The 23,696-nt window shown below is 37.0% G+C and overlaps 1 protein-coding gene across 4 annotated transcripts in view; it reads left to right on the top strand.

Annotated features, from left to right (window-relative positions):
- SSX2IP (SSX family member 2 interacting protein) overlaps nucleotides 1-22,674 on the top strand; it is a 28,275-nt gene extending 5,601 nt beyond the window's left edge. Inside the window, exons 1-15 of one of the 4 annotated variants that reach the window (XM_068690629.1) lie at nucleotides 244-450; nucleotides 6,551-6,591; nucleotides 8,386-8,519; nucleotides 9,330-9,496; nucleotides 9,709-9,909; nucleotides 11,646-11,756; nucleotides 12,858-12,993; nucleotides 13,866-13,941; nucleotides 14,027-14,198; nucleotides 15,928-16,078; nucleotides 17,587-17,723; nucleotides 18,162-18,335; nucleotides 19,946-19,997; nucleotides 21,456-21,576; nucleotides 21,789-22,674. In XM_068690629.1, the coding sequence (XP_068546730.1) occupies nucleotides 8,477-8,519; nucleotides 9,330-9,496; nucleotides 9,709-9,909; nucleotides 11,646-11,756; nucleotides 12,858-12,993; nucleotides 13,866-13,941; nucleotides 14,027-14,198; nucleotides 15,928-16,078; nucleotides 17,587-17,723; nucleotides 18,162-18,335; nucleotides 19,946-19,997; nucleotides 21,456-21,576; nucleotides 21,789-21,870 (1,623 nt within the window). In that variant the 5' untranslated portion in view covers nucleotides 244-450; nucleotides 6,551-6,591; nucleotides 8,386-8,476 and the 3' untranslated portion in view covers nucleotides 21,871-22,674. Of the gene's footprint in view, nucleotides 1-243; nucleotides 451-6,550; nucleotides 6,592-8,385; nucleotides 8,520-9,329; nucleotides 9,497-9,708; nucleotides 9,910-11,645; nucleotides 11,757-12,857; nucleotides 12,994-13,865; nucleotides 13,942-14,026; nucleotides 14,199-15,927; nucleotides 16,079-17,586; nucleotides 17,724-18,161; nucleotides 18,336-19,945; nucleotides 20,058-21,455; nucleotides 21,577-21,788 lie in introns of those variants that run through there. The other 3 variants (XM_068690626.1, XM_068690627.1, XM_068690630.1) reach the window with 3 other exon arrangements.
- The last annotated feature ends 1,022 nt before the right edge of the window (nucleotides 22,675-23,696 follow it).

Here is a 23,696-nt window from a genome sequence, read left to right as displayed (position 1 = left end):
TCAGCGAAAGGCTGCCCAGAGCCGGGGGCCTGTGCGCGGAGACGGCGTCCCGGGCCGGGCGCCGGGGAGACGCAGCCCCGGGGGTCCCTCCGCGAGTCTCCCTCAGGTGCCGCCATAGCGCGGCCGGGGCTGCGCGGGCCGTTGGTGGGGGTCTCCTAGCAACCGCGCGGCCAATGGGAGCGGCGGGGGCGCGTTCAGCCCGCGGGGCCCGGCCCGTTCCGATCCGCGCCGTGCGGGAGCCAGCTCCCCCCGGCCTCCTCCTCCTCCTCCGCCCCGCCGCAGCAGGTGGTGCTCCGGCGGGCCCCTCCTCCTGCCCTGCCGCTCCTCGCCGGCCGGAACGGGCGCTCTGCGGCCGTTGGCGAGGCGGGGGCGGCGGTCCCGGTCCCGGTGCCGTGCTGGGTGCTGTGGGGCTGCGAGCAGCCGGTGCCCGCAGGGTGAGAGCCGTGTCAGGTAAGAGAAGAGGCTGGCCGCGGTACCTTGCTTGTTTGGAACATCTTTATTTGCAGTAAAGCTCGGGGTGAGGGTGGAACCGAAAGGCGAGATCTGTTTGTCGTGTGGCTGCGCCCCGTATTTCCGTGCCTGCTGGGCTGCCCGCGGAGCAGTCGCGCAGGGCGCCTAGAAACTATGGTAGGAATTCGGGAGTTTCGGGGCAATGACTTAAAATGGGAGGTATGCGGTGTAAAATGCGAACGCATGAGGTAATCCCTAATAGTAAACTTGGAAAGGAGACCTGGGAAGTATTTGGTGCCGTTAATGGAGATTTCAGATGATAGTAGTTAGGGAGAAAAACGTGCTTTATATTTCAGGAGGGGAGCGCCGTGGCGTTGATATCGGTCACCGTTGGTTGGAGAGGGTGTAGGAGAGGGGATTACAGGTTCCTTGGGGTCGGTGCCTTGTCTCTGCAAGCGGCTGGCTGCAGATGCTGAAGGAGAGATCACCGTAGGTTGGCTGCACAGCGATGCTCCCATCAGGGCATCCTCCCAGCGTACTGCAGCCTGGAACCGAAGGGTTTCTGAGCAGAGCTCAGACCTCTCTTAAATTTTATAGCTTTTGATGGATAATTTCCAGCAGATTTCAGCCAGTTTATGTATTTAGCATTCACAACACCTCGTGGTGATGCAAGTCCGCAATTTAACAGTGCTTTATGTGGAAAGATTTATTTTCTAGCTTTCAAGTTGGATATTCTATTTCATTTTGCATGGCTGTTATGTTAAAATAAACAATAAATACCTTCCTGTACCTGTTCTTCATGGTCTTGTCCTATTTCTCTAGCTGTTTCGCTGTTCCTTCTTCTACCTGAAAAGTCACAGCTTATTAATTTTTTGTATGGAAGCATTGTTTGACCCTCCTGCACTGTTTTCAGGTCTTTTTCTGTCTTTTGTACCCCAAAGGTTGTAATGGTGTGTGATAGGTAAGCTGGGGAAGCTGTTTATACAGAGACCTTATGATGTTTGTTTTTTTGTCCTAGGCTTCAGTATTTTGATAACTGCCTGTGAGCTGTTACTTCCAGAGGAGTAATCACAGTGACCCTGAGATCTCTTCCTGCATGATAATGCCTAGCATAGAGCCTGTTGGTTTAAGTACATGGCTGAGTGGTGGTGGTGTTTTTTGTGTGTTTTTTTTTTTTTTTTTTTTTTGTGTGTGTGTGTGTTATGTGTTAGCTTGTGTTTATGAACGTGGAATTTCAGCTGCTGATTTTTTATCATCCATTTGTGGAGCATGTAAACAGCCTTCTGGGGTTCTTGTCATTCAATCTTAGCGTTTATTTTTCTGAATAACTCTTTACCATAAGTGAACTGTCTCATTGACCTGCTCATCGCATCTTTAAATTCTCTGAGTAACAGAAATATGTGCACACACCCCTTTTTGACGCTAAATTTTTGGTCTCTTTGGGACTTCCACGTGATACTTTCATGTACTCCCCCTCTTTTTAACTTTTCCTCCTCTCCATCTACAGTCAGTCATTAATAATTTCCCTGACATCTTAGTTTAAGAGCTTTTAGTAGGAAACATTGTGAGAAGTGTCTGCAAATCCGGTTACCCTGCCTTGCCAGGTACACTGGCTCCTCCTTCAAGAGCACTATAGCAGGCTTGTTAGTGTTTCAGAAGTTATGGTCACATTGCACCAGTCATATTTGTTGGTGGCTAACAAGTCTGTGCTTGACTCTTCCTTTCTGCTCTGTACAAACCTGGATTTTACTGGACAACCATTCCTTGAATCCCCTGGCGTTTGTTAGAGAAATCAGGTGCGCTTACCATCTTCTGCTCACCTTCCCTGATGCCTGTGTTAACTTCCAGGTTATGTGATTCTGAGCCTTGTGAGTTTATCATTCCTGAGATCTAGAACACTAGTTCTGGCTCTGCCAGTAAATACTACCGATTTTAGGAGCTACTGAGACTTTTTTCTTCATTTTAAGTCTTCTGCTTGCAGGGAGAGCAAAGCTATAAAGTTTAGCTAAATTTGAGATCAGACAAAGGAGGAACTATGGAAGACAGAGTTCCTAAAGCTCTGTTTTCCCAAATTTGCAACATGGGGAGGTTTGGTAGCAAGATGTTCTGTTCCATCTAAGTGTAGCAAGTGGTTTGTGAATGCAGAGGAAAAGAATTTTGAATATCATCAGAAATAGTGCTATTCTTTAGCAATAGGAAAATGCTGATGTGAAGATCCATAGCGTTAGTTCAAAGTGGGGTAGGAATTTAGGAGCCAGATAAAACATTTTCATGTGTTACAATTTTTTCAGTGGCTGCATTAACAAAATTTATCAGTCATCTGTGTTTAACAAAGGTAGAGCTGAATCTTGAGGTGCTGGGTTACGAGGACTATAATCTGATCTGAGTGTTTGGGAGGGAGCAAGGACAATTGTCAAACATGAGATTTTTATCAGGTGTAAGGGTGTATTTTGTGTGGTTATACTTGTTGAGAAGATCAAATGTTTGATCATAATTTTTTTTTGTTAAACTCTTGACATTCTTTTCAAGTAAAATGGATTTGACAAATATAGATGGGGGTTTTCTGAATGTGGTATGTTCATAATGAAGTGAAGACTTGGCAGGCAGTACCCATAGGCTGGGTGGTTTGACTTGCTTTTTCAGGTTACTTTTGACCACGCTGAGTTTAGTTGGAGATTGGGCATGACTTAAAGAAATGTGCCCATGGAATGTAGACAAGTGGAAGGAAGCCCTCTCTTGTACATCCTCTTCCCCCCCCCCCCTCCCCTTTTAGTCCAGTTATTAGAATTTTTATTCCAGTTAATAGACTAGTGATTAAATTGCCACAGTATTGTAAAAGTGGGGAGGAAATAACTGGGATCTGCTTTGATTTCAAGGCCTGTCATCAAAATTGCAATATTAAAGAAAGGCCACTAAAACTGTAACAGGTTCTTTATAGAGGAAGGAGTTCTTCCAAATATACAGTTATCACTGAATATGAGCTGTGTTCTAGTGCTAATTGCGACCTTTGTTATTAAAACTGCTGTAGAGAGAAAATAATTTTCAAAACTCTAGGGAGGAAACATATGGACTTCCATGGTGATTACATGAATAAAAGAAGTCTGTTTCTGGTGACCTTACCAGGGATATTTGTAAACCTACAATGTGATGACTGGTGTGTACCCTAAATTTACATGGACTGGTGTCTTTGTTTTATCCGGATAAAAGCCATCTGTTGGGCATCTCTGGATTACTAGACAAATGTAAAAAGCTTTAAGCAGATTCACAGCTAGTCTTGGGATATAATTTTTGTAGAAGGAATTATGTTGCCTGTTAAGAAAATGTTTAGTAACTAACCTTTTGATATATTTTTTTCCTCAAATTTATAAGCCAAAATCTGTGTACATGTTGCAACTTTTGTACAAGTACTTAATATACAGAGAAGGAATCGGACTCTTCTCTTTTTTTCCGAGATGTTGTGACATCGGGGAGTGGGGTAGGATGCTCCCCCCAAATTGCCCCTCCCTACCTGAGGGGAGGAAAAAGTTTTCTGGGTTACCAGATCCTGCAGTTCCCATTTAAGTCATGCCCTGTGTAGGTTAGAAATGACCAGATGGTGTAATGTGATCACAGTACAATGCTATAACATGCTATTCACTTCTTCTAACACAGGGTTGTCTGAATTATTTTTATCAGCTCAGAGCTACTCATTTTTAAAGTTAAATACAATATTCAGAAATTTTAAATATACTGTGTTGTGTGAAGTTTATAATCCTAGTGCTTATTGCTCATGATTCTTCAGTTGTGACACAGTCTAAACTCAGCCTTATGAGGTTGGATTTGACTTGAGTTCTGGCTCAGTCATTATCAATCCCTCCCCTGTTCCCCAAACCACAGAACAGTCGTTTTAAGAACAGCTCCTTTCACCTATGTGCTTGTGACATGTGGTTTTACACTTAAAAGTTTACTCTAAACTTCATTGAAAAGGAAAATAAATGTTAGTGAATTATGTAGGAGTTTGTGGGGCTAGTCCTGTAGGTTTTTGTTTAAATGAATAAATAAATAACTCTTGGGGTGAACTTCAAGGAGTTGAGTTCTGCTGTGTTATCATCACAATGGCTTTTTAATTTTTTTTTCTTTTGTACTTGTTCTGACTTCTTTGGTTTGATTATTGATGTTAATCAAGCTGTCTGTTATTTTTAGCATGCATATCTTTTTGGGGTGGGGTTTTTGTTAGATTTTTTTTTTTTTAGTTGCAATGAGATGGCTCTGCTGTTATGTTCACTCATGTGAAGTTGGGCCCCAGAGGCGTGTTTTTTTTTTTTTTTTTTTTTTTTTTTTTTTTTTTTTAACAATCCTCCTAGGTTTTGTTCACCCAATTTCTTGACTGGAACAAAAGTGATGCTGCCAATGGGCAGAGAACTGCCTGGCAAGCACTGGATCATTACAGATTTTTGGGTGAGTCATCAGATCTATTGGTGAAATGGCTGCAACAAATCCCTGTATGCTGGAATGGGCACAGAAAGAAAATCATTAAGTAGTTACAGCAGATTTGGCTGTTCAGAGACTTGTTCTTTTCTCCCCCCTGCCACCGATGGTCAGTCAGATTTTTGGAGTTAATAAGAGGTGCTGGGAAACAGCAAGCGTTGATTTAGCTTCCTACTGCCTGTTTTCCCAGCCAGGATTTAAAGGGTGTGGGAATCACAACGGGAGGAATAAAAAAAAAACAACAAAACCGAAACCAAAACAACAAATCTTTAACTAAAAAAAGGGTAACAAGCCTTTATGTGTTAACTTTGGATAGCTTAGGGAGATGCCTAAAATACTTTTAAATCTTGTTTATTATTTTATTATACCTCCATAATTACAGAAAATGCAGCTTCAAAAAATACAGTTCTTTGATATGGTGGTTAAAAGGGTGTTAGAGTCCCTTATAAACACAGTTTATCTAAACTAATTTTGCATCTCCTCTGTCTTGATCAGGGATGCTCATCTTTAGCTCTTGCATACTTCAGTGAGGCTATTTTGGGCTGCGTTGCTCCAGGGGAGCTGCCTAGATTGGTGAGGAAATGTAGCTGATGGATCTTAATCACTAGATAGCTTCAAAAGTCCTGGGTAAGGTCCTGAACTGGCAGCAGAAGCCATGTGGAACTGATGAGTTGATCTTAGCATGGGACTAAAGGCTTGTGGCATTCCTTTTTGCAGCTGACACAGGGATTGTCTCGTTCTGCGCATCTGAGTTTAATTCTAAATACAGCGTGCAAAGATGGTGCATGTACAAAATAGTGACTGCTCTCTGAAATGATCACTGCTTCAAAGCTAGTGCATTCTTCTGATGCCATATAGCAATCTGAATTACTTTTAGTGTGTTGGTTTAACAGTTGGAGGAAGTTTTTGAGTTTAGCACTCACCAGATCTTCATTTTTATTTTTAATTCTGTTGTATTGACTAATATGCAGTGTACTGCTAGTTGCCCTTTCACGACAAAAGGCTCTAGATTCTTCATGGCTGACTGATGTGAGAAGAATATAGTTGTATTATCTGGACTTTACTGTACTGCCCGGGTATTCTTGCATTCTGTATCTTTGCTAGACATCCTTTTGAACCTGTGGGTTTTTTTTTTTTAACTTTCATTTTATCCTCTTGCTGGTATATGTAGAAACAATGTGTCACCAGAAAGTAGTCTTCAGAAAATATCTACGCTGAATAACATGGCGTGCAGGTTACAGGACTAAAATTTAGAGAATTATTGTATTCCCTCACGTGGATTAGTCCAGTCTGCTTCCAGTCAAGCATTATTCTGATGCAGACCTCTCAACCCAAACAGTGTTTGCACTGTAGAGACCTGTGGGCTGGTGATGTACTTAGAGGGAATTAGGGTGGAAAGATCTCATAATGGTTATGCAGTCTCTTAAAGAATAAATGCCAATCTATTTGAAATTAATTGCATCTATGAAATGTGAGTAGTGTTTTTGTAGAATTTCCAATAGTTCTTAGTGGAATTTGTGTTTTGAGTTTCTTAAGAACCTTTTGAAATACATTATTAGAATGCAGGATTATGACACCAATAATGAGAATATACTTGTTTAATTTGACTTTTTATCCACCCTTTTATTTGCAGGTTTCTCTATCTGATGGATCCAACAGAAGCCAAATAAGAATGTAAGTAGACCTGTGTGGAGCTATGAATTGGATTTGATGATCCTCACAGGTCCCTTCCAACTTGGGATATTCTATGAAATGTGTCCTCCTAATCTTTATTTTGATTTTGAATTACATTTTTAAAAGCACCGTTGACTTGGGTGATGGGGAAAAACAAAGAAGAGATTGCCTTACAGACCTGCCGTGAAGTCAGTCAGTCATTGCCTTTAGAGTCTGAACGTTCACTTAGTTCATTTCTGTTCATCTTAGTTTTGCAGGAAGAAAACACTGAAAAATGTGAGTGGGCAAGGAGAAAATAATCAATTTCTTAATAAACAACAGCCTCTAGATTGTTACTATGTTTACTGTTTTCTCCCTGCCTTATATGTGCTTTCTGATGTGCAGTTTAGTAGTTGCTGCAATGTTTCAACTCATCTGAGGAATAATTGTTTATCTTTTTATACAAGTACATGAACCTGCAGAAGTATTCATCCAGGTGGATACCTTATTTTCTAGTGCTGAACACTCTGTGATGTGGCTGTGTACCAATAGGATTTCTTTAAAACTTGGTGTTACGCTGGGCATTATGTTGTGTGCTTTGAAATATCAGTAAGGGTTCTTATTGTCTCTTTTTTGTTCTCAAGGGACCTTATGGATAGCAGACCACCCACAAACATCTGGTGTCTTAAATAGACAGCAGATTGGTTTTCCAAATGATAGCTTTTCCCACAATGATAAAAATACAAGGTTTAGTGTCAGAGCTTCAGAAGTTCCTTTTCCCTGAGTGCACATTAGGAGGAATTAGTGGCAAACATGGCTGTACTGCAAAAGCCTATGGAGTCCATCTTAAATTGACTTGAGATTTTGATCTGAAGTATTAATGAAGTAAACGAAAGCCTTCTTTCCTGTCAGATGAATAGTTTCCCTGAAGTGTCATTGTTCACCCAACAGCTGATGGCTTACACTGGCCAGATCTTCAACATTCAAGTTGGGCTTTAATTTTCTAGCAGTGTGTCACAGTGTAACACTATTGCATGCCTTCAGACTGGGAGGTGGAGGTAGGGTGAGGGGACAATCAGCTGCTTCTTTCTTATGAATGAGTTTTGGTTGGCTTCCAGAGAGCCAGTACTGTACTCAGTGGCTGTGCCAATGGAGTAAGGCTTTGCCTTTTCCTTCAGCAGTTTTGGAGATTTTGCAAATAAGCAAGCAGCTTGCCGGGGAAAGGCAGTGTAACTGTGTATACGTGGTATATTAAGGTACATAGGTTAAGTTTAAATTTATATAGTTAAATATTTAATATATTATTACTATTTTATATATATATATATATATATATATATATAAATATATAAAAGTTCCTTTGCTCTGTTGGCCAATAAATCTTTTCTAGAGCCTTTGTCACCTGTTAATTATTTCATTAAGACAGATTTATGTTAAAACTGCACATAAATTTATCTTGATAAAGCTGCTTCCTGGTTATATTGCAGAAAAATATTAAATATTTGGCTTGCTGTGCTTTCTCTGATGTATGTTGACAGAAACAAGTGGGTTATCTAAAATATCTTTATACTTTCCATGTGTGCATGGTGTTTTAGTTGATGGTTTACAAGACTTGGTTAAGTTCAAGTCTAACTAAATACAGATACATCATTTCTACAGTATAATTTTTGCTGTGCTTATGGTGTTCTTCACTGTGTGAAGAAGTAGACAAATGTCATGTGGCTTAAGTTCAGTAGTCTCTCTCTCCTATGCCTCCTTTAATCTCCTAGCTGTATTAGATGCTACTGTTAATCTAAAATGCTCTTGCTATTTTAGGAGATGCCTACGTAACACCCATCGTCGGGAATTCTACTAAATACTTCACTGCTGAACCAGTTGCTCAGGTACCCTGCCTGCCCTTGTTGCTATGGGAGATTGGAAGACTGTTACTGTGCCAGTGCTGTCATCAGGTAAACTAGTAATATTTTGAATTGAGTGGATTTGCTAGCTCTACCGGTGGTATTATAGCTGCTTAAGAGAGATTGGGGTTTTATGAATGAGATACTTCATGTTATTTAACATGCTGTTAACTAGTCTAGTAGATACAAAGCTTTTTTTTTTTTTTTTTTTTGGGGATTGAGTCCTTGTAGAAATGCTGCTTTAAAATACTATTCTTTCATATGTATGAATGAAAGTTCTAAGGCTTTCTAATCAATTTTTTAAATATACTTTTCAGATTATCTTGCACTTTCAGAGCATTCTTAATTTGTTCTATGTTCTCATGCCTTATAAAATGATGACAAATTTATTAAAAGAGATTTTTTTTTTTTTTGCCTGCTTCTACCTAGTGGAAGATTTAATTATAGTACACACTTGCTTTGCCTAAGGATATCATATATTTTTGGAGGAATTTGTAACTCAATTTACAGCTTTTGCACCTGTATAAATAAAGCACGTGTTTTTTAGCAAGCCGATTAAGAAGAAAGGTTGGAGAGTTCTTTCATGGAGGGAGGAATAGTAACAGTTGAAAGATACAACACATGAAATTGTTGTGAAATCTTTAGATTTTCTGTAGAAGTTTAGCTATCCTTCTTTTTATTGTGAGTTGTTTAATATGTTATGTTGTTATATTTCATTATAGATGACATTCTAAGCTCTAGACTTGTAAGTGTCTATAAAGAATAATTTTGGTATTTAAGGGATTTGTTTTTAAAAATTTTTTGTATATGATGTCTTAAACTACCAGCCCTGACTTGTTTCTTAATATTTTTAACTTTTAGATAGCAAAAATATTTTTCAATATACCTCAGAAAAAAAGATATCACCCCCAAGCATGAACTCACAAGTGCTACGCTTGCCACTGCCTTCATCCAAAAGCATGCACAGCTTTTTCAGTGCCTTTTGCACAGAAGAGAATATTGAACAGAGTATATCCTATCTCAATAGGGTAAGCCAGATCTTCTTGTTTATTCGCCGTTGTTTGAAGATGACATTAAACCAGTTTTGGTAGTGAAGAAGCACTGGATTAGGAAGGCTTCTTTCTTAATGCTAAAGTTGGTGTGGAATATATATTTTTCTTCATATAGGATTTCACCTGTTATTGTTTATCTGAGAGATTGAACCCCTTATTTATCCCCTCTCCCCTTTGTCTTTCACCAGGAATTGACAACATTGGGCTTCCCTTCTATTTATGTGGAGCCGAAAGGAAAAGAATTAAACTTAATATCCATCATAAATTGCATGAATGAATTGCTTGTACAGCAGCACAAGAACCTTCGAGCTCAGGAAGAAGTAGAAATGCAGCACCTGAAACTGGGTAGTGATATGGATCACTTACAGAACTCCTATGCTAAATTAAAGGTAGAAAACAAGATAATTCCACCAATATAATGCAGCACTTGTGTTTAACAGATACTGTACATTCTTAACAGTGAGTGAATTTTGTTTTCCTCCCCAGTTCTAATCTGTGTTTGTATTTGTATGTGCATTCTTGTTTTTGATTTTTTTTTTCCAGTGGAAGATTTGTTAATGAAATGTGAATTAGTGAAAGAATGGAAAACCTGCTTAGGTCTTTCCTCAAGGAAGAGGGAAGACTGTTCAGTTTGGAAGTGTTGCATGGAAATGCATGCTGTAGGTGAAAATGCTAAACACGTCAGTTCAGCTCATTGAATATCATCTAATAGGGCATACCCTGTTCTAAAAGATAAATTCACAGTATTATTGTAATCAGTGATAGTGACATGTACTAGGAAAAGCAACCTACACAGGGCTTTTACCACTCGTTCTCCATATGTGTAGCTTTTTGTGTGTGTTTTTTTTTTTTGTTGTTGTTGTTAAATTCCTTGAATAGCTGACCACATAGCCTTTTCATAAAGACTGCTCAGAAGCTTGCTGCCAAAAATGAGATTGTTTCATTTTACACCATGGGATAAATACCTACAGGTCTGCTACTGTGGAATAGCTGATGCATTAGAAGTTCACAGCTTATGCTACTTTGTGGGTACTCATGTGCAGTCATATCAGAAGACTGTTGTTTCCTTTGATTCTGCCTGGGGAAGAAAAATTAAAAATCAAGTGCATGACTAAGGGCCACATAAGTTTGTTTTTCAGTAAGACTGTCCAGCACTCTCCTTGTCAAATAGTGCTATAGCTTCTCAAAATCACAGGAGCCCTTCTGCCGAGATTAGTCAGCCACACAGGAGTGTTTTGATGTGACCTTAAAAATCAAGTGTAACTATAGTCATTTTAATACACTATGTATGATACTTTTCCTAGACAAATGGCTTTTAAGTTGAGAATGCATAAAAACTTGCTAGCGCTACTTCAATGTCAGGACATTTAATTTATCTGTCATCATACAAGGTTTCTTATGTAAATTCTTTCAGATATCGTGCGGCAATCCTCTTGACATATGCTATTGTGTTAAATGTGTTCAGATGTGATTTGCTGCTTAGAAGCTTTTGATGCTTACATAACTTTACTCACTTGTAGCTTGCTGCACACGCGAGAAAAGAGTTTGTATGTAGTGTTTTCTTCTGACCATTCAAGGTGGCAGTTTCAGGTTTGAGTCCCATGTTTGTGGAAGAAAGTTCTTAAATGCCAGTCGTGCATAATCTGTTACAATGGGATCATTTGTCCAGCCTTACTCTATATATGTGAGATGTCCTATTTGTTTTGCTATGGTCACAATTTACATATCTATGTTAATTGTTCCCTGGATTATTTAAGAGAAACACTCCAGTAAAATGGTAGTCCCAAATTAAAACAGGTTGCTAAGTATCCACCTTCAATCCTGTGGTAGAGATACGCTTACAGAATCCTGACTTACTGAAAAAGCAGTAATTGTATAAGGTATGTTAAATACCAAGCTAATTTATTTATTTATTTATTTATTTTTTGTGGATGGGAGTGTTTCTTGTACTGGAGAATCATACTTGCTCCAGAAGATAGAACTAATTTGACTAATTTGTCACTGAAAGTGCAAGGTGATCAAGAAACATCAGAGGTCAAATATAAGAAGACTTGACTCAAATGAGGTGACTTTGCAGTTTGTTTTTTTTGCATTGATACTGAACTATCAACATTCCTTTTTCTAGGAACAGCTGGAATTATCTAAAAGGGAAATAGTTGGACTTCAGGAAAGGGACAGACAACTGCAAAGCAAGAACAGAAACTTGCACCAGTTACTTAAAAATGAGAAGGATGAAGTGAGTTATGTGCATCAACACAGATTATTACATAGGTTTTCAGTAGTATGATGATGTTTGCATGGTATCTGGTAGCTGTTTACTTTGATTTTTTTTTCTAATGAATGTTGTATTTCAGCAAAGAAATTGACACATTACATAAATTAAATAGGTTCTGCAAGGCATAGGTCCAAGTTATAGTAATGTAGAAACATGTGCAGTTTTCTCATACTTTTTGATTTTAACTTTATTTTGTAATGTTTAAATATTAAGAAGTAAGAGGATACAGTGTGATTCAGTTGCTTCCTCAAACCTATATGTATAGGAGCACTTACTTTTTTGTTATATTGTAGAGGAGAGTGGGGGCAGGGGACGGACCACAAAACCCACACTCATTAAATCATTAAGATTCTTAGAAGAACCAAGATCAGAAAACACTTCATTTAGTTTGGAATTTGTTTCCACGTTCTCCCCAGCCCTCTGTGCTTACATGGTTCCTAAATTTCCATGAATGTTCTCTGCATTCATAAACATGTTCATGTAGTTAGCAATCATAGTAGTATCTGTTTATAATGAACTTCATAAAGTTCTAGCTTGAAATGTTGAATGTTCTACATGTTGTTAAAGTTAAAACTGATGCTTTGGGGAAAAAAAAAACACTAATGATAGTATGGGTCTAGAATATGCTTTATGATATGTTTGTTCTTATAGACTAAATAAAATAGTCTTCCTTTTCAATTCTGCTATCCAAAAGGAGCAATGTGTTTATTATTTTTTAGTGTAAACCTAATAAACCTACTTTAGAGTTAATCAAATCCCAAACATTAATTACTGAAGCCAGAGAAGGTTATCACTTAAATCACTAAAAAATGTGCTTAGTTGTACTGATGAACTGTAGCATATGTTGCTTGTGGTGTTGGTTTGTGCGTAAAAGCAACAAAACTTCCTGAGACAGGTCAGAACCTATTTGTTAGGAGAGTACTCCTGATTCCTGTTGTCAATTCCTTTAACCAGAAGCAGTTCTAATAAATGTTATTTCACTTCTCCTCTTTGTTTTGGTTTTCTGAAGAAATGTTTCCTTATATGCATTAGTTGAAATGTTTTTTATGTGGTTGTTCTTAGGTACAGAAGTTGCAAAACATAATTTCAAGTAGAGCTACACAGTACAATCATGATATGAAGAGGAAAGAGAGAGAATATAACAAATTAAAGGAACGCTTACATCAATTAGTCATGAACAAAAAGGACAAAAAGATTGGTAAGTAGAGTACCAGAACGAAATAGTTTGTTCTGTATTTTAAAAATGCTTAAATTTGGTTTGGAGTGTATTCATATCGCTTTCCCAAGTGTTTAACTTGTGGATCAGCGAATGTGTTGTGAAATTCCTGTCTCAGACAGAGCATGGAGACTGTCATTGGAAAGGAAGTCCTGATCTTCCTTTCTTATCCCTTCTGCTACTCTCCAAATGCTCTCAGTTGTTTGCCATTTGTAGCATGTCATATTTTTACTGAACAAAAACAGTTCACTAAACCAGAAGAAAATAATGTTGCTGAGTTAGTTTTTCAGGTTGGATTACGATGCCGTAGCAGGAACACCTATTTTGACAGTAGAAAATCACTAGATATCAGCACAGTAATCTCTAGAAGCTTCACCCTAAGGTGAACAAATCTTAACTTGTATCATGTTGCTGACTCCAGTTAGATAATGCTAGTTGAAGTATTAGCAAGGTCAAAATAACCAGCTTTTAAATCTAGTTCCTGTTTCCTTGAAAGCTAACTAGAATTGAACTTTGACTCCTAACCTGATGTGATTTCAAAATAATTGATTTATATAAAAGCTGAAATATGGATGAAAGTGCTGTTAAGAAATGTATAAAATAAGAGACAGGATGAGAACACCCCCACCCCAGGTTTCCAAACACAAGAAGTTATTTATTTTTCTTGATTATCTTACTCTTGTTCAGGAGGGCAATGTGGTCTCATCTGGGTCGTAAGACTGAGGGAAACATTTAGGTAATGTGGTCTCTTGACAATAATTATGTGTAAAAGCAAACAAGTAAATGTAGTGTTATCTGAGTATTTATATACTTGCATATTTTTTCATGCTTTGAAATATCCTTTTCACTTGCAGCTATGGAAGTTCTAAATTATGTTGGTAGAGCTGATGGGAAGAGAGGTGCATGGAGGACTGATAAGACAGAAGCCAGGTGAACTTCTAGTTGTTATAGAACAACGTTAATTGACACATATGCTGTATTTGTTGTCTTGTTACTGTAAGATTTCTGCTTCTAGAAATGAAGAAGAAATGTACAAAGTTCTGTTAAGTGACTATGAGCAACGCCAGAAGCAGCTTTTAGTGGAAAATGCTGAGCTGAAAAAAGTTCTTCAGCAAATGAAGAAAGAGATTATTTCACTTCTCCCACCACAGAAACAAAAACCTAAAGAAAGGTCTGAAGATGGGCCAGTAAGTACCCTTCAGTTAAAATTAATTGTGTGATAGTTTGCAGTGCTGGAGCCATTTGATCATCAAAAAGGTAAACTTCCTCTTATAGGACTTGCTGTGGATTACATACCCTGTGCTGTACTTGAAATCACCCATGTTTAAATGGTCTAATTCTGTCCATGAACAATAGCAAGTCTGTTCTTCCTAGTCAATACATGGGAAGCTTGAAAGTATACTTCAGATGAATGTTACATGTAGTTATCTGTATGTAATTCTCTATAACGATGCAGTTTGGATTTCGTCTGCCTTTCATAGTAGGAAGTTGAAACTGGCTTCCAAGGTGCTTAAGCAAGTATTTCCTATCATTTCCATAAAAGGTGGAAATGTGGTTAAGATAGGTGTTTTAATGCCCAGACACATAGAACTACTGTACCAGTACTCAGTAAATGAAAAAAATGAAGTGCTGAACACTATGTGTGTAAAAATGTATACAGAAAAGCAACAACATAATCTTAAGGAAAAAAGAATCAACTGTTCTGAAATTTCAGTTCAGCTGAGCACACAGGCACTGACTTCAACACTATGACAAATGAGGGACAAAGTACAAAAAGGGAAGCCGTATGAACTTTTCTAAACTGTTAAAGCTTTCCATAGAAACCACAGAGGGTGAGGGTAGAGAACATGTAATTAGTGTGTGTTCTGTTTAGTCCATGGGTTAGACCAGTTAGTTCGGTTTGCAGAGCTGCTGGTACATTGGAGGAATATGTTTTTTCCCAAGTGAGATGACTTAGTGTTTTTTCTCCAGTCCTAAGTATTTTTTTTTTACACAGGATATTTTATGGCTACTCCAGACTGGGATTTCATGAGGTTAGCATGCATACATACACATACATGTATGTATACGTATATAAATTAATGTTCTTTATATAAAATGACAAAAACTTCTAAAATAAAAATACTGTTTTCTTACAATTCTTGCTTTGTTCCTTAAGATCTTAAATGATACAGGTTTGAAAGAAAGTACTTACTTCATATGTAAATGAATTATTTAGATGCCTTTGAACTTAATTTGGAATTTCCCATCACATTTTTCTTATGTACTCGTAGCTAAAGAGGCTTGTATAGAATGGTTTAGATGCTTGAGAGGAGTGGAGTATTCATGTCAGGTGTTTAAATAGCTATAGCTTATTAATTTATATCCACTAAGTTGTTGCGGGCTAGTCCTCTCAGACTTTTCTGTCTCATCTCTTTGAGATGGCATTCAGGTTTGGTATTTGAACAATAGGGTGAAATGCAACTGAATGGGCTACTTCCATTGTACCATAGGGTGTGTTCTGGATTTACTTAAGACTATTTTTTTCCTTTTGAGAATTTATAGGTAATGGAAACACTGTCTTTACCATCTAAAATCCTGCTCGTTCTGTATGGTGAGCCTGTAACAATGGAACTTCTCAGCAATATGAACTTCTTTTGTGGAGATTTGTGATACTAATTTAGAGTCTTGCTGCCTTTATAAATTGTCTTTGTGGGTTTTGGGGAGTGCCACATTACTACTCTTTCTTCATCATTATGCCATCAGGGAATTGAACTCTCTAACAGACAAATTTTCCCTGGAAGGAAAAATCTTTTCTATATATATTAATTTTACTTTGGTTTGGTAAATTAAACCTGTATACATATTTAAATAAACAAATATGTCTACTTGGAATGGTAGGGTGGTTTGCATCACACTTTGCTTCTACTTTTACAGGTGTTGTCAGACCTGGAGGAGGACATCGGAGAGTTAAATAAAGAGAATATGTGGGAACTGTCATGTGAAACTGTGCGAGAGCAGCTTACCAACAGCATTAGAAAACAATGGAGAATGTTGAAAAATCACGTTGAAAAGCTGGACAACCAAGGTGATGATTAACACAATTACATGGACATATAAAATGCTGCTAACTTCATTTGGTATCATAATCTTTGAATTTACTTTACAGTCTGTCTAAACTACATAAAAGCTAAAATAGAAGGGATTGTGACCTGGTAGACTTCCTGAAAAAGCTTGTGATTGACATTTTCGATATGAGTTTTAATTGAATGAAGTTAGGAAAGCAATTGCATAGCAAGCCTGTTATCCTGAAAACAGACATGATTAATAGTTTGGCACAGTAAGCAACGACTTTCTGAAGAAATAATTATCTTTTGTTTGGAAATACGTGCCCTGTAATAAATGTTTGTTTTCTTTTCCCACCTTTTTGAGCTGTTTGAATAATGCAGATACAACAATTTGAATCAAATGGATGCAAAATATGTAAATCCTTCCTGGAGCTTAGCCTTGCCACATCCATACCTCTAAGTCTTCTGCTGGCATTCTAAAGTGAACTGGTTGATGGAATGGTGCTGGACTCTTCTCATTTCCAGCTGTTAAACAGCATTAAAAGACAGCTAAAAATATATAAAATTCTTTCCTAGTATTACTTTTCCCATGTAAGCAAATGCTGCTGCTACCACAGGGATGTTTGCAGACAGGAATAATACCGAGAAGGTCATGCATTCAGTTGCAAATAAAAGAGCAGATGGTCTATAAGAACATGTTTATGCCATAGAAAGGATTTTAAGATCACTTGTTCTGAGTAATAGTTCATTTTGTATAGCTAACTGAGAAGTAATTGTAAACATCAGGAAAAAATGCTTTGTGTATTTGTGCTTTTCTTGGAGTAACCTTTCTTTGTGTTTTTTTTTTTTTTCTTTAATTTACAGAGATAACTGTTCTAGTTCCTTAGCATTCAGTTAATGTTCAATCGCTGTCACCAGGGGATCAAAATTTGGCTTATTATGATCACTATGATAGTTGTCCATGAAATAAAATTCTGCATTATATGATTGTACAAAAATACATTTTATTCCTCTAATGGATTTCTTTGCTGGGGTAAAAATACGCACGCAATGTTCTGACTGTAAGCTCTGTTTCTCCTTCACAGAACTTGAGGGAAAAGTCTTTCCTTTTTTATCTGTTATATATAGTTACTGTCATATTTTTATGAACACACAAGCCCTTCAAAAATTGGCTCAGAAGAATAGGCTAACAACATATCAGTGAAGAGAAGTCTTCATTTGTCTTGATTTTCATTAAATAACTGCTGAAGCAAGTGTTTTTTGTGTGTGACGCTTCTGTTGCAGTGCAGACTTGTAATTTACCCGGGGAAATGTAAAACAGATACGTTGTAATTTTTTTCTGAACTGGGTATTGTGCCTAATTGTGTGTGTGGCACCAGTTTTGGTACTCTTGTCCTGATAGAAGTAATTTTGAATATGTACATGTCTTTTGGGATAAAACAAATACAGCTTAAAAACCTTTGCTATTGCTCTGAGCCCCCAGTGCTGTGAGGGATTTTTGTTCTAAGTAGCTTTTTTCCTCCCTTAGTGTCACGTGTGCATTCAAGAGCTTTGGATGACAAAGATGTAATTTCAAGGGAAGACCACGAGCTGGAAACTGAAAAGCTAGAATTAGAAATTCAGCAGTGTAAAGAAATGATCAAAACTCAGCAACAACTGTTACAGGTAGCAGGCTTTAATTTTTTTCTCAATTGAGTGTGTGTGTTTAATATGTCACTTCTCACCTCTGAACCTTTTTCCTTTATTTGATTATGCTTTTTAATAGGAAGTCTTAGTGGTTGGTCTGAGTATGTGTGCTAGTTAGTTGGTTAGTAATCTAATGAGTTTGTAATTCTGATAAGAATAAATGGGGGGGGGGGGGGGGGAGGGGGAGGGTGAACAAATATGAGGGAGGAGGCTGGGGTCAGCTGCCTGAACAGAGATGTTTTGTTACCTGCCTGAAACTCTGGCCCCATCAACTGTGTTGTTTGTATATCAAACTTCAACTTTTTGTGTTTTTTTTTTTTTTTTTTTTTTTTAATAAAACTGAATTTATGGAAATCCTGCACATCTTTATAGGCCTTCCCAAATTAATATTAGTCTTGTGTTGCTTTATATTTGCAGCAGCAGCTTATGTCTCCATGTGATGATGACACCACTCTGTTACTACAGGACTGCTATTTGTTGGAAGAAAGAGAACGTCTTCAGGAAGAATGGAGGCTATTTCGAGAACAAAAAAAGAATTTTGAGAAGGAACGAAGAAGTTTTACAGAAGCTGCTATTAGATTAGGACTTGAGGTATTAGAAAAATGGAAAGGTATTAGAAAAGGAATTGCTATGAAAGATGGGTTGCTATTGTTAGAATAAAACTATTTAACACACACTGAAGTGCAGCAATCTAACAATTTCTGTATGGAGATGTTAACAAGCAGCTCGTTCTCATACTGTATAAAACATCTTTTGGCAATTGTGGCAGGTCATTTAGTTGGCACTTCAAAAAAAAAATTCAGATGTACTGGAGAATGCAGTTACTGCAACTGGAATGACCCATTTTTCTTGCAGCTTTTGAAATTTATAAGCACTTCTGAAAAATCAGTCTGTTTATTTATTAAATGCTTTATTAAATCCTGTGCTTATGCAAATTTTTGTCAGATTTGGCTATGGTGTTGAGTTCTCAAAGACTTCTAAACATTTCTAAACCAATGACTATTGCAGATAGACAAAATAACTGCTGTCTTTCTCTTAGTAGGGTCACTTTCTGTTCTTGTAGTTAAGCCGTCCAGTAAACATGCATACTGGAATGGAATGGGGGTAGATATGTCTATAAATGAGCTCTAGCATGTGCCCTTTTCTCTAGTCAGTAGTTAAGGTCAAAACATGAAGGGGATTACAAGTGAGCAGGAGGGAACATAAAATGTTAAGAACTGAATATTTTGGATTTTCCTTGAGATGTTGGCACAACAGTAGTTCATGCAGTGACAAATATTGGTACAAGCCATTACATATATAGATACATGTTCTTCAAGTTTTTTATTTAGTGTTACTTTCATTTCAATGAGTTCTTGAATTTAATGTTTGAATTAGATTTATTCATCTTGAGAGATGAGAAATACTAATAGTTCATCCAGAAATGTTTAAGACTACATTGCAGCAAAAACGTTAACTACCTATGCTTCTGCTTGTTAAAATAATAAAATTCGAAAGGAGAAACAAGGAAGTAGAAGCAGTACTCTAAGTTTCATAGTTATCTGTGAAAAAGTAGGCTTGTTCTATTTTCTGCTGATACAGTAAAAAATAGATATATAATGGGAACATCCCATTTCACTGATGGTTTTGGAGATACAATAGCTTGTCTCTTGATTGCACAGCCTTTAGACCTCTTGAAGATTGTCTTTAGCCAGTGTTTTCCTCTTCTGTGCTCATAGAGGAGTTGGAAAAGGAAACATCCCCTTTCTGCCCCAGTTTTGGATGGAAATAATCAGTGTTATTTTCAGTCACCTTCATCTGTTTATGAAAAAGCTGAAGGTTGAGGTTTAAGCAGTAATCCTTATTGGCAGCTGCCCAGAAATAAGGGGTACTTGCAGGAGTGCTGCACTGTGGGGGCAGGAGAGCACAGGAGGCAGTGATAGGAGATTGTCACTGGAGTGGAGAACAGTAAAATGAAGGGATTATTCAGATCTCTGTGAAACAAGCCATGGGGTTTGGCTTGTAAATAAATACCTCCTCAGCTAATCCTTGTAGGATTTAAAAGCTTGCTCTCATGACCGTAATTCTGTGTTAAACTGCTGGCTCACTTTAGTTGCATGTACATGCCACGACTTCTGATTTTTAGATGGAATAACATCAGTGTAATGCAGACTAAGCTTGTTTGTGTGGTCCTAAGTGTAAACTGACATTTCTTTTCCTAGAGAAAGGCATTTGAAGAAGATAGAGGAGCATGGTTGAAGCAACAGTTCTTAAGTATGTCTACTGATCACAAGCACTCTGAAAATGTGACAACTTCAAGTGCCTTCTTAGGAAGCAAGTATTTGATTCAAATTATGTTACTGTAGTATGATTTTCTTCCCCTTTTAACTAGAAGATGTAAAACTACTTAAAACAAATAAACCTACCCAAAACAAACATACAGGAAAAGCAAATAAAAAAACTTTACAGGAGAAACTTTACCAATTTCACTTACTGTATGCCTTTACCTGTCAGGCTAACTGATAGTTCAAAAAGGGAATCTTGATAATTCCCTACCTGATAATTACCTATGTAATGAACTTAGATCTGAGAAGGGATCAGGTAAATGTTAAATACCTGACAGCTCTAGCTCGTAAAAACAGAGAACTCTTGGAATTACCAAATTAATTAAAATGTGGGCATATTCATCATCAAAGCTGTTGCAAAAACTCATGACATGTAGAGATCTTCATAGATGAGAAACAAGCTCTGAAGAACGCAGCATTTGCTCTTTGAGATGAGGCAATACTAAACATGCATTCCCATATAAATTCAGTAAAACAGAATCCTTTGTAAAAATACTGTAAATAATGATAAAATAACTTATATAATAAGGTAATTATAATTATCTATTATAAAGTATGATTATAATATAAATATAATGATAAAATAAATTTGAGTGATAAACAATAGGATTTCAAGATTCAAATCTTCGAAGAATCATTTCCTTGAAAAAGATAATATGGCTATATGAGTGTTTTATAACATGTTCTTAGTTTGGAATATTTTCATTTAAAATATTTTTGAATTCCTCTTTCTCATGTTTTTTTTTTTTCTTTCAAACCGATAAATTGATTTCCCACCCCTCCTTATGGCTGAATACGCAAATTCAGTGTTTTGGTCTTTACTGCTGAGTTTTTGATAATTCCCCTGCCCTGTTTGTTAGAAAGTAACAGCAACCTTTGTTAAACTGATTCTTGTTGTGGGAGTCAGCATTTTTAGATAAATGCATAAAAGAACTAGCAAGTAAAGATAAAACACTTGAATTTGTATTCTTGTTAGGTAACTAGTCTGCCTCTTGTATTCTGTGTCCTCCTTGTTTCTCCTCCATGTAATTCCTGTAGTGCTTTTGTAAGTATGATCTTCCATAGTAAGAAAATGTTTTTATTTTTAGAAACAGATTTTAAATGTTATGGCTTGTTTCTCATGAAGAATGACTGGATTTTAATGATGTGTGAGCAGCTTCATTTTTTTTTTAAGGCTTTATACCAAAGCTTTTGATTTGTAATTAACTTTTTAAAGTTACAGTGGCTGTATTTATTATTATAGACATGCTAAAAGTTGGGAGGGGGAGTGTTTGTGCTTTTTTTTTTTTTTTTTTTTTTTTTTTTTTTACTGCAGAAGACATAAAGGATGTAGTCCTTCAAATGTTTCCTATTGTAGTGTATTTTAAATGATATGTATGCCTTCTAGGTTCTGACCAAGACGGTCGGTTACTGAACTCCACATCTCAGCAAAGAAAACCTCACTGTACACTGAGTGGACCTGTTTCAGCTGAACCCTGCCAGACATCTCAGTACATTTCACGTAACAGGTATCTGAAATCATGTGGATATTGTTTTTTTCTTAGTGCTGAACTCTATGTAGAACAGAGGCTAAGTTGTGATAATTTACAGAAAGTCTAATCTAGGTCTTATGATTGATAGCAAAATACCAATATCGTAAAAACAGCATTGTGATTCTCTCTGAAGTGTAATTTGTAAATGAATATGTAGTTATTTACACTAACTTTATCTTTTATACCAGTTCCAATGTGGCATCAAAGAAACCTACTGGAGACAGCAAGCCAAATCAGTGGGAGGAAAGTGACGAAGGAGAAATTGAGTAATGCACAAAGTCACAGGAAGACTGGAGTTGGCACTCTTTGCTATGTAGAAACTTGCACATAGAACAACTGCCTTAGATTTCCTAGGGTTGCCTGCTGTTCTGTTAGAGATGTGTTCATAAACACCATTCTAAAGTGAAACTGAATGCTGTGAGTTTGTTCATTCTTGGAAGATTATGTGGTGATCTGAACTGTGATATGTGTAAGTGTGTGCGCACATGGCTTGTTTTTTTTTGGACCATTTCTTGCCACTTTTTCTTGCAACTCTTGGAAGATGTTTATTAAAAAAATACAAAAGCTTTGATATTTTTCTAGTAACAGAAGCTGTGATTCTGTGAATGAAGCAGTGGTCTGAAACTTTGGCTGTAACAAAATATTGGATCCTAATCCTTTCATCATGGACAGAGAGAGCACTTTTAGGAATTGTTTAATTATTGCAAACACTCATTTATGTCTGAAGTCTAACTGGCATTAAAACTTCTTTTGCCTCAACTTGAATGTACAGTATACTGTAGATTTTTAACAAAACAAGTTATATATTTATTAAGTTGTGTGATTTGAAAATACCTCTTTGATATTTCAGGTGACCTAAAGCGCAAAATCTTTATATATTTGTAAATAGACAAAGTGATTATGCTAAGAAACCATGAAATGAAATACATGCATCCATAATATTATTTTACATGGTATTTTAAATTGTTTTATAGTGATACTCAGTTTACAGATGCATTAGGACTTTCAATGGTTAAGTCAGGAATCAAATTATTTCAAATGTGAACAATAAATGTTTAAGTCTATTCTAAGAAACCGTTGTTCTGTGTTTCATGAGCACTGCACTTTTAAGCCATCAGGGTTGTTGGGCTAAGTTTCACTATGTCACCAAATCTGTCTGATGCTGATTTTGTTTTGTTTCTTTTTAGTGGGCTTCAGAATTTTTGGGGTAGTCCTAGGGAAATCTGCTTTGTTTATAACTTCCTAAAAAAATAGCCATGTAGATAAAATGTTTCAAGTGTCCTTCAACTGAATACAAAGCATGCACTTTTCCTTGCCCATTACACATTCATCTCTTGTCTTTTGAATGTTCATCTATTTGTTAATGCACAGGTGTTGCTCCAGCCCTAGTCTAATTGACCTTTTGGAAGGTGTCTAAGAAACTTCTGCTCTTCTCAGGGCCATAGGAAGGAAAAATTCTAAAGCTTAGAACCCTATACTGAAAATACATTGCTACTGTGCCCCTTATCTTCACAACTGGTTGTAATAGAGCAACTGGACTACCTGAAAAAAAAGTAACAATAAAATAATGAGAAAGAAAGGAAACTGGAATTCATGGAGCTAAGATAGAACACACTGAAGTTTTTGCTGGTTAGTTCAGTACCTTCAGTTACAGCTCAAAATGAGGTAGCAGTCAATGCAAGCTGCAGAAGATGCTGGGTAAGAACTATACTGAACCTTAAGCAGAATTGTATATATTGATCTGGTTGGTCGTATCTTTCTGCTGAAATATTATTTCTTTTTTTTAGTAGTCTTTTAAAACATTTCTCCAGTTCCCTTACAATAAGTGAACACTACTCATATCATCTGTATAGGTATTGCTGAGCTTACACCTTCCACCCAATGCTGAACACAGCTTATGTGACTTTTAGTTATGGAAGAGTAGAAATAGTATCCAAAAGCATACTCAAAGATGTAAACTGAAAATTTTCGTATAGTGACAAATGAGAGAAGAGCAGTTTTCACACAATTTACCAGCAAGATTCTTATCTTCAGACAATTAGTTTACCCAATATCATGGAATTGTAGAATGGTTTGGGTTGGAAGGGACCTTAAAG

The sequence above is a fragment of the Anas acuta genome, chromosome 8 (genome assembly GCF_963932015.1).
Source record: "Anas acuta chromosome 8, bAnaAcu1.1, whole genome shotgun sequence".
NCBI classification, from domain to species: Eukaryota; Metazoa; Chordata; class Aves; order Anseriformes; family Anatidae; genus Anas; species Anas acuta.
This window is presented reverse-complemented; position numbering and strand designations above follow the sequence as displayed.